General features: G+C 50.8%; 1 protein-coding gene across 1 annotated transcript in view; it reads left to right on the forward strand.

The window, feature by feature from the left end:
* STK10 (serine/threonine kinase 10) overlaps positions 1-21,264 on the forward strand; it is a 47,783-nt gene that overhangs the window by 894 nt on the left and 25,625 nt on the right. The window contains exon 2 of the mRNA XM_032196792.1: positions 10,785-10,949. Coding sequence (XP_032052683.1) covers positions 10,785-10,949 — 165 coding nt within the window. The remainder of the gene's footprint in view (positions 1-10,784; positions 10,950-21,264) is intronic.

A 21,264-nucleotide genomic window follows, 5' to 3' on the forward strand; every position in this document is an offset into this window, starting at 1 on the left:
GTAGCTGGCTCTGAAATGCTCCGGTCATCTCTGTGAGGCTGAGACAGGAGGCTTTTGGCTGGGGCTGGCTGGAGAAGCAGGTTGGGGATCCAGCCTTCAGGGGCAAGCTGCGTAACAAAGATAATTTGGAGTTGGAGCTGTGAATTTGCTGCTCGGCAGCTGCTTTCTGACAGCTTCGTTGGAACATTCAGCAAGGCACTGCCTTGAGAAATAAGTAGTAACTGCAGAGAAGGTCAGGAAGGAAGCTGGTTGTTTTCAGATCAGGACAGGGGTGTTTTACCACAGCGCTCCGGCTTTTATCTATTTATTTTCTCTATCATGTTATTTGAGAGAAACTCTCTAAAAAGCAGGTTTAAAGTGCGCTTTCCATGCGCTGGGTGGAAATCCTTGGTGAAGGATCCTTTCTGCTAATAAAATGCAATTGCTTATAATCATAATTTAATGTCTGGTATATTTATAATTTTAAAAGTAGCACCGGTAGCAATTAGTGCATCTGTTACCAGTTTCCTTGGTGTTGTGCATTGAAAACCAGTTTGTATATAGCAACGCTCGCTCTTCTGGGTAATTATTTACTTGTATTTGCTAAGGTTTCTCATGCAATGATAGGAATGAGGTAAACATTGTAAAACAAGTTAATAGGCTTCTGAGACAAATGAAAACTTAGACGAACACCTGATTTATATATCCGCTATTTTAAATGTGTTTAACATATCCTACATAGTGAATTTTTCAGAGTGAACATACTTTGAAAGTGGCTGGTTTGGTTTTTAAATCTGTTGTCGTACCTGACTCCCTATGCTACTAACTCCAGCCTGATATTAATACATTAAATTACCACAGTAACTTTATGTATGGTGGGCTAAGGATGTCAGCGTGCCAGGTAACACTTTCTCAACCCTAATTCCATCTTCTTTGCTCCCCACTTCAACCCAGAGAAGAATGGGGATTGTAGCATACGATACAGTGCAAACTGTGTGGTTACAACCCAAAGTTCACTCCAAGTGTAGGTGAAGTTGTTAACATACACTTAGACAACTGTCTGCTTTAGAGATGTTTTACTGTGGCTGGTCATGGGGAGGGGACTAACCTTGTGACAAAGCGAAGGGCTGTTTCATGCTTCGTAATAGTTCAGGTTTTTAATTCTCCATTTTCTTTGAGCTCTTCTCTGCCCGTCCTTCATCTTGGCTGGAGTTATGGTGCAAAAGTTTGTTTGTTTGTTTCAGGTTCCCCAATTATTCAGGTGACATGTTACTCTAAAGCCTCATTTTAGATAATAGGCAGTAGCATTGTTAGGGAGTAGTTTCCTGCCATGTGAAGATTTAACTTGCATATTCTCTTCCTTTGTCTTTCTAAATATCTACCCTAGGTGATGATATAGGATGTATATAGGATGGTGACCTGAAAGACTGGGCTTGCCTTATTGTTCTGCTCAGCTGCCAAAAAGCCCAAGACAAACAACGCTTGTGCAAAAGGAAAACTCAGGCAGCCATTATTTTAATAATTCCCTTGAAGTTACTTAAGTCAATTTGCTCTTCACACCAAAGCAATCATTCAGAGCAAGTCAGGGTGTTTGTATGGCTGTGAGAGTTTCAGGATGTTTGAATGGAGTTCCTGCCTGCCTTCCGCCCCCTTTCCACACACGGAAGCACGGGGATATGATATAATCCTCCTGTGCTTGCATCCTGCCCTGCCTCCTGTATGCTGTGCTTGCTTGTAGGAGCCCATGGTCCCTGTGCAGTGCAGAAAGATGGGATTTGTACAGAGAATGGTCTGAAACCCAACCAGAAAGCTCTGACCTGGGAGTAATTTTGATTTTCATAGAAGAAAAAAATGTCTGTTTTAGTAGGTCTAGTTTTTATGATGCCAAGCTTGAGCAGGAGGAAGAAGGGCTCTGCTGTGCAGTGGTTTCGCTGGTGTTACTGCCTGCAAAACACTTGAGGAGCTGTTCCTGAGCAAACTTGAACTGGTTTGACACAGCGTCTACAGAAGTAGGACAGGCTTGATTTAAATGTTTGTTAATTAAAAATAATCAAGCCTGCAGTAGAGCCTGAAATGCATACGGCAGAGCTTAAGGAACCAACCTGCAGCCAGTGGGATTTCCCTATTTCTACATAAAGACTTCTTTTCTTCTGCAAAAGAGGGACCTGATGGTATGAGGAAATGGCAAAACTTGTTGCAGAGGGTAACGAAGCTGAAAAGTAGGAAGGGGGTGGGGAGAGACTTTCTTCCTTGCTTTCACTCTACTAATCTTTTGGTTTTGGTACCTCCAGTGGCTGTGATAAGGAAGCAATAGCAGCCCATAGATAGCAACACACTGCACACCGAAGAGAATGTGTTACCCGCCCCGTCCAAAGTTCATTAAATCAATGATCTTACATCACTCATTAGGCCGGTGACTGGGAGCTGCAAGCAGTGTGTGCTAGCCTGTGAAGTCTGCAGTACCCCAAGGTTTGTGAGCCTATAAAAATACAATTTCCTAACTCAGGCCCTTTCCAAACAGCCTTAAAAGCGCAGAGTTATTTTTTGCTGCAGAAACACCTAAGACACATCTCATAAAATGCTTGGCTGGGCCTGTATTGGTGCGAAGGCGACGTCTGTGGGTGTGTGCGGGGAGGGAGGACAGCGGCAGCAGTGCTGTGAGCTGGCCACTGGCACAGGGCTGGGCTTGGGACCACAAGGATGCTTCAGCTGCAGCCGTGAGCTTCAGCCTGAGTGCTTCAAACAAATCCTGCAGCTCCTGCAAAACCCACTGGGTGCAGGGATGGGAGATTTACTGCTGCAGGCAGTTGCACTGGTGTCAGCAGGAACAGATGGATACGTCCAGGCTCTTCTGGGCTGGCAGGGAGAGGGCTCGGTCTTACAAAAGCATGGGCTCTGCTGGAAGGAGGCTCACCGTGCTTCTAACCATGGGATTGTTTTGCTGTGCTCGTGTCTCTTGTGAAACGCTATCTCGGCTTTCCAGTGTGTGCTGATGGGGACACTGGCTCCCTGATAGCGCTTTCTTTTCGTGGGGTGGGGACAGGATGGGAGCGCGGGCTGCCACGCTGCCCCCAGTGCAGTGGAAAACTTCATTTGAATTCGCCTTCAAACAGCTCTCTGTTTGAAACAGGCACAAAGATAGATAACGCTCTGCCCCATGCCACAGCAATTCATAAGCACGCCTCTTGTGCGGCTCTCCTTTCTTCTCCAGATGCAGCTCAGAAAGCCACGTTTGGGTTATCTGATCTTATGGCGGCAGTAGTGCTTAATGCTCTCCCTGCTAAAAGACTATAAATGCTCTGTTTTGAAATTTGGGTAATAAAGGGACTAATTGTTGAGGTGTCGTGCAGCTGCTTCGTTAGCTTGGCTTCCACAACTTGGGCCCAGGAGAAGTTGCAGGGCGTCTCTTCTGCTTGCAAACCTCTGCTCACCAGCTGAGGTTGCACCACGCTTGGTTGGTTCTCGAGTGAGTTGGGTTCAGTCTGATTCATGGGGGTTTTAACGTGCAGTTCCTGGAAAGGATGTTGTGGAGGGATGCTAATCTACTGGTTTGCCTCTTTTTTTTTTTTTTTTTTTAATAATATTTTTTATTATTTTCTTTAATTAAAAGGAAAAAGTCAAAAGAATAAAATTGATTGGTTGCAACTGTGTCCAGAAACAAGGGGGGAGGGGGGAGAGATGATTTCATGACTTTGTCTCTTAGACTAGCTGAAGGGTTCTCTCCCCCCATAAAACCTCTTAGGGAAAGAGGAATGGGAAGACACTACGCCTCTACTTGTAGAGCTGTGGTGCAACAATATTAAACCAGGGTGAACTTTAAACTGGATTGAACTTAATGGTCACTTAAAACTCACTGAAACGTGCGCTGCTCTGTCCCTGCATGAGTCCAAGAGAGGCTTGTTTTGAGCCCTGTGGAGCTGCTGCTCGCTGTGTGTGCAGGGGGAGAGGGATCCCTCTGCATGGCCTAAATATTTTGACAATGACTTCTGTGTCATGGCCTGCAGCTTGGCAATGCTGTGGGCAGCTGCGTGGAAGAGAAAGCTCAGAGAAGCCTTTGAGCCTTTCACTCCCAAGCACATGGCAATTGTTGTCCCTTAGGAAAATCCCTGCCCAACATGCCTCTTGGTTATTTTTTTTTTTTTTTTTTTTTTTTTTTTTTAATTCTTTCCCTTTGAGTGCCCAGTTTCTCTGGGGGCATATGAGGGGAGGGGGAGATGTTCTTTTTCTTATACTTGGGGTGCTTCTGTCTTTAAGTCTGGGGCTTTTCTAATGCATCTTAGCTCAAGCCCACCCTCAGTGCTGCAGTGCTTGGCCATGGGGAGCTCTGACCCCACACCACCCCTCAGACTGGGGGTTTTATGTCCCTGTTCCCTGCCACTCAGGCATGCAGCCACTTAGCCCACAGCCAGGCCCTTAGCACTCCGTGTGCTGAACTTGTTGTAGAAAGTTGCTAGGAAACTCAGAATTGGTTTCATGACTTTTTTTTTTTTTCCCTGTTCTTTTTTTTTCCCCAATGTTGTGGTGTTGACTGAGCAAAGATCGAGGCAGGCGTACTTGACTTGAGGCGCTGTGCCTTTCCAGGTGGTTTGAGGGATGCTTTGTGCTTCCAGACTTGAGGTCTATGTGGGCTGAAGTTTTTAGATCCATGTAGATCTTTCCACTCTTCCATCTCTTCAAACCTTGCATGGGTTTCTGTTCATTTCTCGCTTGTGCTGGGCCTGAGAAACCAGCTGGTTTCTGTAGGTGGGTTATGGTGTGGTGTATCTGCAAAGAAGCTCCCCATCGTTCCTCTGGTCTCTGCTGCTGTGTGCGGGTGCAAGGTTCACAGCATTGCACAGAGCTCTGCTGCTTGGGCTTGCTGGCTCTCCCTGCCTCCTACTGAGCCTTTAAGGCAAAAGGGGCCGTACCTGCCGTGCTCTGGTCACACTTTTTTCACACGCCCCTATAGAAAAGAAGCCCTTGCTCAAACTCGCTGGCAGTGTTTCTTTCCATTACCCCTAGCACGCCAAACCAGAGGAAGGCGTTGCTGCGTTTGTACTAACCCCTTTCTGTGTGTTTTGCAAGCCACTTCCACTTCCCCCTACCTCTTGCAAAAGTATTGCCACAGCTGCCAGGGCGGCAGCGCTGGTGCAGCCACGAGGTCGGTGCCCAGCCCGGCCCGATGCCTGCAGACAAACCTCAGTGTGGGTGCTGCTTTACCAGGGGTGCTCAGAAAATAAAGCTTGGTGGTGTGATGTGCAGGCAGGGCAGAAGGGCTCGTTGCACGCATGCTGCGTTTGTCCCTTTGGCAGATAAGGGAGCCTGCTGGCACCCTCCCACATCATGTTGGGATGAGGATCAGAGTAATTTCCCCAAGCACGTGTTTCACACCTGAAGTCATAACTTGTGAGCTCAAAATGTAAAGAGCTGAGCTCCTGGGAGGCCCATGCTGGAGCCAGGCTGGGTCTGGCTGGGATTAATCCCAGGCTGGCTGGGTGCAGGAGGGATCACTCAGCACTGCCTGCAGCAGGACACGCTGCCTCCCTTCTTCCTTGGGCTGATGTGAGCTTGGGGTCTTCTCTGCCTCCCACAAGTGCCCAGGCTGCAGGGCACAGCACCTCGGGTGCCCCGCTGCCCCAAACACACCACTGCACCCTCTTGTCTCTGCTGGCTGGTGCCAGGGGTAAACTCAACATTTCCAAAGGAAAAAAATAATAATTCAGAGAATTCAGAGTTATTGTAACAAACTGAAGTGGCTCCATGGGGCTCGTCAGACATGGAATTAATTTCAGCTCCCATTGATCATTTGACAATAACAGAAACACTGACTTGAGCCTGTCTGTCCTGCGCTTTATTGATGCAGACAGCTCAGGCAAAGTTCATTGGAAGGCAATTAATCATCATGTTATCCCTGAGAAATATCTAAACGAGCAGTTGTTTGCATACAAAGACACGCAGCGGGGACACGCTGCATGGAAAATCAAGCCAGGGCTCTCAACCCCCAAAGCCATGGAGACCATGGGGATTTTCCCTCTTGCTTCTGCAGCTTGGTGAGGTCTGAAACATCAGCGCTCCCAGCACATGGAAGGAAGGGACAGAAATGTGGTGGCATGTTATTGCAGAGCAGCTTCAAAAGGGTCACCCCAGGCTTGGAAGACCCCGGGGCCACCAGCCACATTGGCAGGCGAGCCCAGACAAAATTCTCGTGGGACCACCTGGAGCACTCGTGCTGCTCCCTTTTTTGTCACTGGTGAAGGAGGGCTCGCGTGGGGTTTCCTTGCAGCTCCCAGGGCAGCATGCTGTGCCTTGGCAGCTGGGCTGCCTGAGGAAGGACAGCAATCCTGCCTGCCGGCAACGCGTTCTGGAAAGGCTTAAAATAGCCTGGATTTCACAATAGCACAGAGGGTGAGTCACAGGCAAAGGCCAAACAGCCTTGCCTGTCACCTGAACTGTCACCTCTTACCCCTTAAACCCGTGAAGTAAGCAGCACCTCTGCCTTCGAGGAGTGATCCTACTTGTTCCCTGCTCCCAATTGCCTGGCAGCAGCGTGCCCAGCACCCGCCTTTCTCCAGAGGGCTCCAGCAAGATCCTTTCTTCCTCTTGCTTTGTATCCCGAACCTTGGCTCCTGGCGTGGCTTTCTGGAAGTGGTTTATTGGATAACTTTTGTTTGATGTGTGCTCTCTTGTGCAATGCGTGCCCCGTTCCCGTCTCTGCACAGACCTGTCAGCCTACCTCTGCGCACACCTTGGTTTGCACAGAGGCTGCCACCGGCCCTGAGAGCATTTTGGGTTTTAAATGCTGAGACTGCAATGAACCCAGCTGTGGTTCAGCAGCACGTCTTGGGCAGTATGCTGGTAGCTGCCGGCTCTATTTTTATACTAATTAGCACTCCAGGGACAAATTGTCCATGGAATTAAAATGCCCAGCAGAGGAATTAAATGACAATTGGATGCTTGCTTTTTTTGTTGTTTTGTTTGGTTTAGTTGTTTTGTTTTGTTTTTTGACTGACTGGCCATAGGTCACACACACGAGCATCAAACAGTTTCTGTTCTTGGGACCTCATCAGTCAGGGGTGATTCTTTGTCTTCTGTCCACAAATTTCAACAGAAAATCTGATGGTCTTGGAAACAACATGAGAGAAATCTTCATTTCCATCGCTTCAAAATGGGGGCTTGACCCCCGCTGAAGCTTAAGATAGAGGTGAAGCTGTAGAGAGACAACTCTTTTCTTCTGTCCCACAGCTCTTGGAGAGTGAGCAGTGGGTGCTGCCTTTCCTGAGCCTGGCGCTGGGTCCCCTCGCTGCGAGGAGAATGGGCCAGGCCAGCAGCTTACAGACCCGGAGGTGCAGGTTACCCCTGCAAAATTGCTGGCTATGCTTTTTGGGGTTGGAGCGGGCTGTATTTTGCTTTGTGCTGATGTCTCAGGACAGATTCTGCCCTATTGCACAAGGACAAGCAGAAATCAGAGAAGGCTTATAAGCCCTAAAGCATCATCCCATGCCTCAGATGTCTGAAACTGGCTTGCAGGGATGGCACCATAAGCATTTGGCCTATTTAGCATCCAAACAAACCTTCCTGGAAGAATATCTCTGTTGTAATACGCCGTATGCAGGAAAATACCAGCAGAGAAGCTGGAGGAAATTGCCAGATGTGAGTTCCAGAGACCGCACGGCAGGCTTAGCCAAAACCTGACGCCGCCTGTATGAATCTGGCCCAGCTCCGGGAGCTGGCTGGCTGGCTGCTGTGAGGGGCTGTGACACAGCCGTATGCCTGTCGGGGGGGGGACAGCTGTCCCTCAGTGTGCTGGGGGGCTTCTGTGACAGCAAGGCTGCATTTGGGCTCAGTGGGATCGTGGGCAGCTTGGCAGGGGTCAGCGGTGCCTCGTCGTAGAGTCTTGGTCCCCTCGGTGGCAGCTGCGTGGGAACCAGTCTCCTGTCTGTGCTGTAAGAGGTCACACTGGAGGAGATTTGTTTTCTAAGATCTGCTCAGCTCATGGTCTCAGGTCACCTTCTTGCTTCAGCTGCTGCTCTCATACGGGGCCGTGAGGCATTTCGGTTTCTCCTGGGAACTGCGCTCCCACGGCACGTGAAAGCACTCGCTTCTGGCAGAGACATTGCAAGGCCAGGGGAGGCACAGGGCTCCTGCCCGTGCTGCCTCCTCGCATCCCAACCCACGTGAATTTGCTGTTGCAATTTCAAAGACTCATATTCTGGTGTCGTTGACTGTGTGATGTCCTGAGCTGGTTTCTCCTCAGAGATGATGGTCTCACTTCTGCCAGCGTGACCAAGCCATCTGACCGCTGGTAGCTTGATTTCACCTGCGTTGTGTTTGGCCTGGATGCGAGGCAGTGTGCTGGTGCGTTCGTATCTAGAAAGGAAGCGATATCTGTGGGTTGCTGGGCTACTCGCCGTTAGTCACAGGGGAGCCATGGATAAGATCAGACTGCCACCACCAAGCACGTGGGCCACAATCGCTCCCGCACCCACAGCTTGCAGCCGGGTACGCAAAGCTGCGTCCTCCAGGTCTTTGTTCAGAGCCTCCAAAATGCACAGCATGGGAGAGGAGACCCGTGTTTGGGCAGGAGACCTTCACATCACTGATTGTTTCTTCACTTTCTTTGTAGATCAAGCCCTGCCATGCATGCAGAGCAGCTCTGCGCCCGCTCCTGGTGGCACCAGCGGTGGCCCTGCGGGGTGGCATCCTGCCTGCCCTGTGCCAATGGGGACTGTGGGTTAAGTGGATGCATGGACCACAGGGACTGCAGATCCCATGAGGGTGAACACCCTGGGTACTCCAGGCTCTCAGCCTCAAAGTTCTTCGGGTGCCTTCAGGGCCCCTGAGTCCTGGCAGGGCTGAGCTGGCTCGGACCCCGCGTGTGCGATAGCTGACCTCAGAGGGAAGCCCCACCTTCTCTCACAATATTTACTTCCCCTCCTTGGCCCTCTCCCAAGGCCCTAAGTGTAGAGCAAACACGGTGGGGCACTTCTTGTGGTGTCTGGGAAGTGCTGTGCTTTCCCCAGAACTCCACTTCTCCCCTTACACCTTGCCCCAGCCTGCCTGCCTTCCTCAGGGTTGCTGGTGGCAACTTATTAGGACGCAAGCTTGAGCAAAGGAAAAAAAAAAACAAAACCACACAACACACAAACCAACTATTTTCTTCTGAAACCAGCTTGAGCTGCTGTCTTGCATTTGGGCAGCAAGCCCAGGTGGAAATGGGTTTGTCCCTTGTAGTAAAGACCCAGCTGTGCGTGCCAACCAGTGTGAATTCAACAAGCCTTCAAAACCCAGCAGAGAGGCAGGGCTCCCCTATTTTCCCTCCCTCCCTCCGTTATATGGCTTTTCCCTCGTTCCCTCCTGCCCTCCCCAGCCTGTTTGGCAGTACACAGCCCCGCTCTCACCTAAGCCTTGTAAAACTGCTCAGCGGGGCTCGGGGTGTTTACACTAGGAATTAATCCTACTGTAAGCACCCGCCTCGGTTTTCCAAACACAGATACGTAAACTGCAAAGCAGTCAGAAAGGTCCCAACTGTTCCTACAGCATGAGCATCCCTGCCAGGGCTTCCTCCCCCCAGGAAGCAGTCCTGATCCCAGCTGGGGCTCTGCAGCCCGGAGGGGGCATGAAGAATAGAAAATGGGCAAGGAACTGAAATCCTGCCCTGGGGGCTCTCCTGTGTGGGTGGAGGAGCGGGGTGAGGGAGCTAACGGGGATTTCTCAACCTGCTGATTCAGTGCACTTCGGGGAATGGTGCTGAGCTCCTGAGTCAATGTCTGCCATCTCGCCCCCACTCCCAGCCCGTGACACGGCTGATAGCGGAGCAACCAAATGCAAACGACCTTTTTGCATTTGGTTGTGGATTCCCAAGTTTTTTTTTGTTTTTTTTTGTTTGTTTTTTTTTTTTTTTTTTGTTTTTTTTTTTTTTTTTTTTTTTTTCAGAAGTTGTGCAAATTTCCAATTGAAAAATGCAAATTTGCCCTGATAGCTTTGGGGAGGGTTGTGGGCAACGCTGGGTGGAGAGCCCTCGAGCAGCAGCAGCGCGTGGTGCCTCCAGCAATAGCACCTTCCGTGCTTGGCATCTGCAGGCAGAGCTGCAGGCAACCTAGGGTGCGGTCAGAGTCACTGACCCAATGTCACTAAGGGGTTTATTGTAAGGAAAGGGGAGAGAAAGTCAGCAAAGGTTTCCCAAGCAGTAGAAGAAAGAGGTTTGGACAAACTTCTAGTTATTTGGTGAAGCACGTTGCAGTAATCTTTTTTACCATGATCTGAGCAGCCTGCTGAAATGCAACACCAGGAAAGCTGGCCAGTGCCTGGGAAATGCACCCTTCTTGTTGCTTCCCCTGTCAAGGAGGACATCCCTACATTTCCCTCACACATTGCAGAAAAGTCCTGATGATGAAGGGAGTGTAGGGATGCTCACGGCTGTTGACACATCTGTACTGTGAATTTGGTTGGATTTTGGAGATGCTGCCTACGATATTATTATGAGGGCCTCTAGACTCTGAGATTTTCTTGCTTCCATCTCTCCTCATGCTACAAACAATAGGAAAAAGCTCCTTGTCCTAGGAAAAAATTCCTTGTCTAAAAGCCTCTTTCTTTTCATGGGAAGCAGTGGGGCATTAGAGACTGGAGGGAGGATGCTTTGGCCCCTGCACAGCATTCATCTGCCTTTCAAAGCTTTGGGCAGGCTGAGGGAGCAGCGAGACATCTGCAAGGTTCCTGTTCTTGCCTTGTGGATGGTGCTGAGCATGCATCGGCCGAGCAGGAACTGTGCAAGTACTGCGTGTTCTGGCTCTCCTCACCTCTGTACTCATACGGGTTTTGTCTTGCAGGCTAAGAATAAGGAAACCGGTGCCTTAGCGGCTGCCAAAGTCATCGAAACAAAGAGCGAAGATGAACTGGAGGATTACATGGTGGAGATCGAAATACTGGCGACCTGCGATCACCGGCACATCGTCAAGCTGCTGGGAGCATTTTACTGGGATGGCAAGCTCTGGGTAAGAGACTCACGGTGTGTGACCTGTACGGCTGCACACTTCTCGCTTGGCAGGGAGGAAATGGCTCATGCACGGTGAAGCAGAACCTCTGGAGCAGCTCGAAGCCTCGGAGTGAGCTAGAAATGACTCACAGGCCGTGCTCTGCTCGCTGCGTGAACAGGGCCTGGATTTTCCCCGCTTTCTTTGATAGGCAAACTATGTTCTAACTCGAGCTGGTTATAAATAGCCCAGGGAAGTTCAAGAGATCTTCACTCTGAGTTGAAAACCAGAACTGTTCGATTTTCTCTTTTTGGACCTTGTGAGGGTAGAAAAGGCAGCACCGATGGGAGCCTTTCTTCCCCACTCAGCCACCCGGTTTTGAAGGATTTGGTGAGAGGGTAGCCCCACTGTTTGATTCATGCCTTATTTCTGGCTCAGCACCTGTAATGCACAAGGGAAAGTCACAGCTCAATTCCCCTGGCTGTGGAGGTTTGGGGACACAAAATGCAACCCCGCGGGCTGGTGCAAGGGCTAGTCATGCTGGGCAGGAACAGCAGGTTCCTGCATTATTTTCCCCAAGCCCAGCGGGTACGCTTTTTTTCACCCCATCTTTTTCTGTTAGTTCCTCAGCACCATGGGAAGGCTGGTGTGAAAGGTGCTTCTCTGCGTGCTGCCATGGGACAGGTGCAGGGGGTTGGAGAGTTTAAGGGCACATCCCCTTAAATTGCATTTGCAGTGCAAGTTGTCGGGAGATTTGGTATTTGGATGGCTGCTAGTCGTGATGCTGAGATGTGGGCATGTTAAAGCACAAGAGTAAATATGTGCTGTTCTAAGGAAGTGGAAGGCAAACATCTTTCCTAGGAGGAGACTTGGGATTTGGACAGATTGCAACTGCAGCAAAATAAATCCTGGCAAAATTAAAAAGGCAAATATATACCGAGCTTGGGTGAGAGATGGGGCTGCCTTATGTTCCTCTCTGCTCTATTGCTTCTTCCCTCCCTGCTTTCTCCTGGTCTGCCTGAATTTTGCATGCTGGCCTTGCTGAAATGTCAGCCCCCTCCCCTTTCCCTTCCACCTCCTCCCCGCAATAGGAAGTTTTGCCTTCCTTCCTGAAGGGAAAATGGATTGCAGATCTCCTCTGCTCTGCTTTTGTCTGAGAAGTGCTTTGTAATGTCATATGCTCACCGACCTACTAAAATTAAACTGCCTCTTTGAAGCTAATGGAACAAGAGCCTCCTGTATGAGGCTCTCCCGTGAGGGCAGGCGTTACAGCCCCGTCCATTGTTTTGGGGAGAGGATCGTCCTCTTTATTTAATTATTTGAGTGGCATTTGCATTTCATTGCTCAGGCTGTTCTTATTAATGCTCTAGTGTTTTACTGGCTCTGAGGGAAGTAAATAAGCCAGGCTGTTACCCTGCTGGAAGGCTTCTAGTCACTACCAGGTTGTCCCGACCCTCAAAGGCTTCTGCTTCTCGGTCACTGGTATTGCAGGGGACATAAATTCTGTCTTGCCTTGTGTAGCCTCCCCCATCCCATCCCAATTTCTGCCTGTGCTGTCGTTTTGGCCAGTTGTTTCCTGCACCATTTGCAAATGGACTGTTTGCAAGGTGGCTTCGTGGACCTGTGGCTCGGGCTGGGGGCACGCTTCTCGAGCAGGGCCGTGCTCTCTGGTTTGCTTGTGCTCGCTGCCTGGTGTGGAAAAGTGATTTTCAAAGCGAGGAAGGGGCAGGAGCCATCGCACAGCCATGCAAGGGGAGCAGACGTGCCCTGCCTCCCGGATGGCAGGAGGAGCACTTGGACTCTAAATAATTTATGGCTTGGTCTGTGCCACAAGTGCTCTCAGCTGACAGTGCTGAGAGGGGCTCTTGCTAAATCAGTCTGTTGGCTGTTCCCTGGCTCTTGAAGTAACAAGGAAAATGTGAGAGGACACCTGGCCTTCAGTGGCTGCTGCTGCAGGGGCTCCTCGCTGCGAGGCGGGGTGCCCGCTGGGGAGCCAGAAGGGGATGTGCAATATTGATGGAGCAAAAGTCCTCTGTGCAAAGGGAAGTGGTGTGTCCTGGAGCAGCTTTCTTTAAGTACATAGCACCGAAATGCAAGCAGCAAATTGCTCTGGCTTTCATACCTGATCCACACCATGCTGAGGGAGGAGAGCCCCAGTTCTCACCCAAAACACAGCTGAAGCCCAATGGGAAGCACAGGCTGGGCTTGGAGGACCCCAGTGAGTCCCCAGGAATAAAATTGGTGACATGACAACATGCAGCATGAAATTCCTTAGCATATAAATCCTTTGCAGAGATGCAGTGTCCTCAGCCAGGGGTTGCTGTCTCGTTCCATTCCTTCCCCATCTTCTGCTCTTTGCTTGTGGCAGAGGCTAAGCAGCCTTGTGCTGGTTAAAAACAGCCCAGTGAGGCTTGCAAAACTGCAGTGCTGGGAGCTCTCATGATTTTTCTTTTATTTTTATTATAAGCCCTGTGGCATTTGATGTTCTTTTGCATAAATCCCAGCTGCTGGAAATAGGGGCACCAAATGAAAGCTGAGAATCTTGAGCTATTAAAAAAAAAAAAAAAAAAAGTCTGGTTTAGGCCTTGTGGCTGGGCCACATTTTTGCTTTTTTTTTTTTTTTTTTTTTTTTTGTGAAGGGAGATGTAGGACTTTGAAACACAAAGGCAATACCCCTCACACAGCATATGTGCAACTTTTTAAAGCTATTTTGCAATTGAGGAATGGGACTAAGTTATGGGTTTTGAACTCCTGGAATCAATGGTGCTGAGTTTGTGCTGATAGCATTTAGTGCATGGGAAAGAAAAACAGCAGACCTCGCGTGCCGTGTCCCTCTTGTGACTTAGGGTTTCTTTGTGTTTTTTTTTTTTCCTTTCCAAAACACAAAAAGACTGGGACCTCAGAGGAAAGGAGGGCCTTTTGATCTGCTTCTGGGTATCTCTGCTGCTTCCGAGTGCTTCCTCTTGCAGCCAGAGGAGCGATAAGAGACGGGAAGGAGAGCCTCGTTTTGGACTGAGGAGTTCTGGCGCTCCCGCGGGAGATCTCTGCTCCTGGGACACCCTCCTGTCCCTACCCACATCAGCATCCCTGCTGCACAGCCTGTCGAGATGCTCCAGCACCGAGTCTGCAGGGTGCTGCAGGAATTACTCAGACTGCCGTCTGGCCCTAGGTGTTTAACGCCACTCCTCTAGCGGCTGTACAGCTTTGCCAGTGAAGCACTAGGGAATTCTTTCTTCCCCCCACTCCTTTTCTATAAACCATGGTTGCTATAGCAAATGGACTTCTGAATAAACAGATGTTTCCTGGAGATCAAAGCAAAAATCACTGTACCATGCAGGTAACCCTGCCTTGCCAGAGCGTTTTGGGGATGGTTAATTTAATCAGCTTAGAGTTTCTTCTCGCTGGCCCGCTGTGTGGGTATGCAACTCACAGCTTGCAGATAGACCAGCTTTGTAGCTAGTCTTTGTACCTCCCTTACAAAAGCATTTTGCATTTTCTGTGGGCAGGCCCTGACCTGTTTAGCTGGGGACTTTTTGGATTGCCACCCCTTTGATATGGATGTTGACGGGAGACTTGGGCATTCTTGAAAATCCTGTATCATAAAGAAATGTTCATTATCCCATGCACTAGACTGCTGGGCTATGTAAAGCATCCACAGCTTTTAATTCTCTGGAGTTGAAATACTTTTTCTGTAAAACAAACAAACAAAAAAAGCTGATAACTCTGTCGGGCTCCTTAAGATTTTTATTAACAAGAGGAGGTGATTACAACTTGCGGGAATGTCTCGCAGGGTGAGCGGCCGGAGCCATGGCTGGGTGCAGGCAGAGGACCCCAGCACGGGATTGCCATAGCAGAACAGGGCTCTGGGCTTCAGCTGTCAGTCCCTGTGTGCTCCGAGAGCTCTTTGTGTGCCTTTACAGTTTCACTTGGCAGGAGCTTTGCAGTCCAAACTGGCCCTTCCTGCTTGGCCTCACGCTCTTGAAGCATTGTACTGAGCTTCCTCCCCGAAAGTGCTCGGACAGTCAGTCGCTTGCAGTTTGCAAGAGCCAAACCCTGTGTGGTGTTTGAGAGCAGCACAGCTCTGCTGTCGTGCTCATCGCGGCTGCCTCGACGCTGTGTCTGTGCTGACCGGGTCGCATCTCACTGCAGAAACACAAAGCAATGCCAGAACTGGGAGCTTTGTTAAGTACCTAGCCAGCCTCTTACAAGAACAAGGCTTCCCTTCCTCCTCCTCCTTTTCCCTAGAGACAGAAACAAATTCATGCCAGTTTTGGCTGCAAAACAGTCCCTGTAACTTCTGCAGGGGATGGATAGGCGAGGAGAAGATGCGTGCAGATGTTGTTGCTTGAGCTGTGTCTTCAGCAGCCGGGACTCAGCAGGTGGGTGTCTGGGGGTAAATCCTCCCTCCCTGCCACCCTCCTGCAAAGCAGGAAGGCTGACCTCTGCCTCTCCCTTATCCAGGTTTTTTGCTGCATTTTCTAAAGCCATGGAGCTCTACGTTTTCTCCTGTCCTCCTTGCTGCTGTAAAGCCAGGCAGCGCCTTGCATGGCGGTGGGGACAAAATCTCTGCTCCATCTTGTGAATGTGAGCAAAGCTTTTGGGCTCCTGGCAATTCTTTGAAATCTTGGGTAGAACTGGGGCCTTCTCTTGAAGCAGGGATTGCCATGGAGCGATTCTGATCAAGCACCAGAAATGATTTATGCAGCAGGCGAATTACCATAGCAAAGCCAAGTTCAAGAGTGCTTCTACAGGTAGCAACATGACAACACAAACTAGAAAAGGAGCCTTTGTGTATCATCCTCTATAGAGGATAACGTTGCAAGAAAAGGTTATTGAAGCTCTCATAATGCCTTGTGATTACATACCCTTGTCATATATATGCTGCAGAATGCTTTTATAAAAGAGACTAAGTGTCATTATCCCAGTTATTAAAAGGGAGAGCTGAGGCACAGACAAGAATTTGCCTAAAATTTACCCAGCAGGTAAATGGTACCTGGGAATAAGTCCTGTGTGCTGCACCCCACTCCGGGGTTATAACCATGAGGCCATAGATTTATGAAAAGAAAGTGGCAGACAACAAGCCTATAGGCAAATTTGCTTTCAAAGCTTTTTTAAAACTTTGTTTAGAAATTAATCTTGATGAGCCACAATCCCACTGGGCTGGCTTACCAAGGGAAATGCTAAGGAACTATGTTTGCATGTAAATGAATATTTATGAGCTACCTGTGTATAGCCGGCAGTACCTTGAAGCCCAGCTATGCCCTTGAACGAGTGATAGGCTGCAGTTTTAGAGGTTGGTTTCTTTTTTTATTCCTTCAGATATAGCCTGAAAGTTCTCATCTGGGAGGGGAGGGATGTCACTCCGCAGACCTCATGGCCTGGGGTGGTTTCCGTTGCCTTCAAAGCCCTCACTGGAACAGTTAAGTAGCGATATTCTCATCCTCTGTGATGGATGGAAGCACCTTCTGGGGATGAGCTGAATGAAAAATTGCTTGTAGGGAGAGGTCAGGCAAGAGTGGAAAACCTGACAAGTCAAGTCCTTTGCCCCTCCTTGAGAGAGGTGTCCTCACGGACAGGCAGCCTGGCGCTGGCACTGCTGGCTGTTCCTGAGGCTTGTCCCGGGTCAAACTCCACCTCTCACGGTGAGCTCTGCCCTCCTGGAAGGCATCATCTATCTCAGGTGACGGCATGGCCTTGGGGCAATTGAGATCACTGCATCGTCCCACTGAAGAAGCACGTTTGCTTCTTAGCTATTTATATTTTAAACAATTTTGTGCATAAAGCTGCCGGTTCAGAGATAAATGCTCTTGGTGAGCTGAGTGGCCTCAAAACACTGATTAACCTGGTGAGAGAAGGGGGATCCCATACCCCCTGTGCCTGGGCAGAGAGCCATTGCCTCTGGTTCCTATAGCAAGGGAGAGCACCGGCCTTGCTCCCTGCTCCGTGGAGCGGCCAGGCGTGGTGCTGGGAGCTGCTCAGCCTCATGCATAGCTTGCTGGATTAGCCCCTCATCCCTGCAGGCATTGCTCGTAAAGACCCTTGTGCAGCACACTTCACCCTTCCCGCAGCAGTTGGTGTCCAGCTGCCACCTCACTGCCCATGTTTCTTGCCCACCACTATTCCTGGATCCTCATCCCTCTGGGACACTGGTTAGGAAAGTCAGGATAAGTGAATTCAGTGGGATTGGTTATCACCCTTATCAAAAGTAAAAAAAAAAAAAAAAAAAAAAAAAAAAAAAAGCAAGCTCTGTGCATTTCTAGCAAGGGGAAGGATGCTCTTTGCAGTGTCAAAACCACGTGGTTAGCCTAAAAGGGTTCTCACTTGCTCCACCAAAATTACAGTAGGAATAGCAATATTTCTGCCAGCCGGGGGGAATTAGTTCAAGGAAATATTTGGTCATCTTGGAGTGATTTAGATGCAAAAGAATTCACCCCCAGTCTCCCTGTGTTCACGTTCACCAGAAAGCTCTGTGTTTCAAGAGGAGCATGCAGAGCACCCTGGCTTTGCTCTCGATAACAGATTGCTGTTCCGAAATTCCCCGGGACATGGGTTTCCTTGTGCCTTGCATCTTTCCCTCGCTGGTTATGGAGACAGACCTTTTTTATTCCAAATATTTTTAATATTTTACTCTAAGTTATTTTGTTCAGAAGAAGGAGAGAGGGGAAATAAAAAGGTTTATTATATTTAAAGTCTCTGAATGGTATCCTTGTCTATAAGGAAAATTGGCAAGCTCGGAACGCTCTCTTACAGAGATCTAATTATTTCACTTCCACCTACAGCATACTTGCCGTGTCAGGCAAGCTGTTGACATTTGTTCTCTGTGGTAGCAATGAGGGTTTCTGTATTGTTCGATGGCAGAACCAGCGGGTGCTGGGGCTGAGGGGGGCTCAGCGGGTGCTGGGGCTCTGTGGGTGCTCGTTTGCCTGGGGCTGGTGAGCGATGGCTCACAGGTAACCCCGCTGTGCTCCATTCCTCTCTTCCCTCCAGCCATTTGGTACACGCTGGGTGAAAAGGCTTGGGCAGGAGGGGCAGAAGGAAGTCACGAGCATGGGGCTGTGAGCTGCCTCCTTGCTCTGCTGTGTGATGGAGGCTCAAGCCCTGGGTTTTGGATGGAGGAGGTCTGTGATAGTGTGTTGGGTGCTCAGTGTGCTTGTAAATGAGTTTTCACCAAGCAGCATGACCCTTGACTTGGAGGAGAGAGTAGATGGAACCAAAAAAAATGTTCAAAAACAGCACCTGCCCCTGTGTGATGGGGAGAGGCAGGCTGTGTGCACGGGGCTCTGCCGTGTACCCGCAGCCGTTCTGGGGAGGCTGGACTGGAGTCACTGCTCCCATCCCTCTCCCAGCCTGCAGAGCAGCACAGCTTCAGAGTTAACCGCCAGAACTTGGGTCAGATGTCAACCAGACAGAGCAAAGGACACGACCTTTGACCGCGGCTAAATGTGGTTTCTGTGCCTAAATATATCGCTTTGTTCTCTCCATCGATGGAGAGCTGCTCTGTCCTGTGGGATTTGTTTTGGTCACAGCTTGAGCTCTGTTCTCAGCACTTGGAGGTGTGCGGTCACCCTAAGCTTTCTCTGGGGCCATGAGGACGGGCTCAGCCGGTCAGCCCAGGGGACAGGATCAGCTGTGCCTTCCTGAGGTTCATATCTCTCAGTTGCCTGGGTGGCTTTGGGGCAAATAGCCATCAGTGTTCTCCTTGTTCCACCTTGTATTTGCTGCAGCCATCGTGTCTGGACCAGGGGTGTCCTCTCCACGTGTTTTGTGCAGATCTTGGTCCCCATCCAGATGCTCCTGACCCTGCCAGAGACCTCTCAAATGAGCAGAGTTTGAGAATGCAGCTAGCTGTTGTATCTCTGTCCCTTATTTTCCATGCTATGTGTTATAGGACTGAGTGGCAGTGTAGGATGCCAGCTTCAGCAAGCTCCTGGGTGACTTTGTTATCAAAAAAAAAAAAACAACTAATGGCTCAGGAAGCTGGAATTCAGAACCCACTGTCAAAGGAACAGAGGAGGAAACCTTCCGCTCTTCTGGAAACAGCCCTGAGGGCTGCAGGAGGATGCTTTTCAGGATTGCTCCATCCCTGCCTTTGAGCCGAGACCAAAAACCCTGGGGACCGTCTGGGCCCTCTGCTTCCCCCCATTCCCGCGGGGCTGGGGAAGAGCCTGTCTCGCCCGCGCCCCACGTCTGCAAGGAGCGACCGCCGTGCTGCTGCTCCCCGATCCTCGTCGCAGACGGGGAGGTCTAGACAGCTTCCTCCGTCCCTCCTGACCCTGCCCCAACACCTCCAACGCCAGGAGAGTCATCCTTTGTCAAGGGTGAAACGGTGCCAGGGCTGGCTCCACGGGGAGCCTCCGGGAAAGCCGGTCACCCCCGTGCTGAAGGGAGGCTCTGTCCTGCACCGAGGCCAGGAAATGTTTTTGGTGGGTTGGGGCAGCTCACAGAGGGGCACTGTGCTCCCCAGGTGGGCTCCCCAAGCGCAGCAGGGTGGGATGAGGGCTCGGCCGCGTGTTTGCTGTGCAGAGCAGGGTTGGAGAAGGGGGAGGAAGGCGCCGGAGGCTGCGACACCCTTGCTGGTGGCGGAAGGGCGGTGCCGGGTTTCGGGGCTGAAGCCTTTGCGGTTCCAGCACAGCCCTTGGCCGGCTGCCCCTCGGAGCAGGGCTGGGGGCTCTGCGGGGGGGACCGACCCCGTGCACGTCCCCAGCCTGTGTCCTGCTGCGTGGATAGCTGCAGGGACTGGCAGCGAGGGGGGAAAGGCTCTGCAGCTGCAGAGGCAAGTTGCTCGAGGCAGCGTTTTGCCTCAGCTCGGGCGGTGGCACAGGCCTTGCGGTTTTTACCCGAGGTGGTGCTGCTCGGGACTGCCTACCCTGCCACAGGAAGAGGTCACGGACTTCCCTTTTTGGGCAGTCCCCACACAGAGGAGAGGGGTCTGCTCTCTTGCTGCAGGCTGAAAAGCAGCTTTGTGGAAATCTGTGTCATGGGGTGTCTTGCTCCTTCCTTCCCACCTGTGCCTCTCAGGACAGATGGACCCAGCATGAGCAGGGGATGGCCGTGGGGCTGAGCTGGGCTGTGCAGCCCCACACCTCCTGCGTGAGCATGGAAGCTGAGTCCCTCGCCTGGGTGTATGGGAGGAAAGAAGGGGAGCAGTGCCCTATGGTGTTGGGGTTCTCTCAGTGGCAACCCCTCTTATCTGCTCTGCACCCTCCTCCACGCACCTCCTTTTGCCAGGCTGCTCAGCTCCTCTGCACCACAAGAGCCTGGAGGCAGCTGGGGCCTCTGACTTGCTCAGGCTCTTTCTTTCTTTCTCTCTTTGTTTCCCTTTTGTTGTGTTTCTGCTGAATGTGAAAGATTTCTTCTGACTCGCTCTGCCCCCACCCTCTGCTGTTTGCCTTTTCTTCTGCTTTTCCTGGAAGCGGGTGGGCGATGCCAGGAAGGCGCTGCCTGCGCCGAGGTCTGCTGCGTGCCGTTACCCATGCCTGTTGGCTCCATCCTCGTGCCAATCCCTGCGAGCAGGCAGGGCAGGGTGGGCAGACACAAGGAAACCCTGAGAAAGCAGAGATGGAAAAGACCATGAGCTACAGCATCCCTGTGGGAGCCTTGTGCCCGCTCAGCATCCTGGAGAAAGGGAATGTGGAAAGGGCGCGATCGCTGGCAATGTGGCAACCTGAAAAGCATTTTGCTTTAGTGTCTCGGTCTATAAACAGAGTGCAGTTTACTCTGCCATGTGCATGTTTCTTATAAGAAATTGACCTGATCCTTCTGCAACGGTACAAGGCAGGAGAGCTGGTGGCCATGCAGGAGGGCAGAGCCACCACAGTACGTGAGTGGCAGCGCATGGCACAGGATGCTGCTGCTCCTTGCCCTCTCCCCAGCAGCAGGCAGCCAGCCACGCAAACCAAATGGAGCCCTTTCCTGCAGATTGCAGAGGAAATTGCTGAAGTAGTTCAGTTTTAAAGCAGTGTCAGCATAGGTCTGGGGGCAGAGGGATCCTGGGGACACAGAAAACCTCCTGTGCCTGCTGATGCACGGGGCGCAGTGTGAAGGGAGGTGGCTGCCGTGCTCTGGAGTAATAAAGCAATGTGCAACTGCAAAAGCCACGCCACAACAAGAGCCCCTGGTGTATTGGGGGTGAATGTGCTGTTCTCTATCCCAGCAGGACCTGGTGGCCTCCCTGCACAGCCTGGTGTGCTGCTGGGAAAAGCCTGGCTGCCCACGGGCCACTGCTGCCAGAGAAGAGCTGCCTCCAGCTTTCCCAGCTGATTTTTTTTTTCCCCTTTTTTTTGTGACTAGAAGAGGCATTTCTCCAGTCCACTGTTCCAGAGGGAACAGTTCATGG

Source organism: Aythya fuligula, chromosome 14 (assembly GCF_009819795.1).
Source record: "Aythya fuligula isolate bAytFul2 chromosome 14, bAytFul2.pri, whole genome shotgun sequence".
Lineage (NCBI taxonomy): Eukaryota > Metazoa > Chordata > Aves > Anseriformes > Anatidae > Aythya > Aythya fuligula.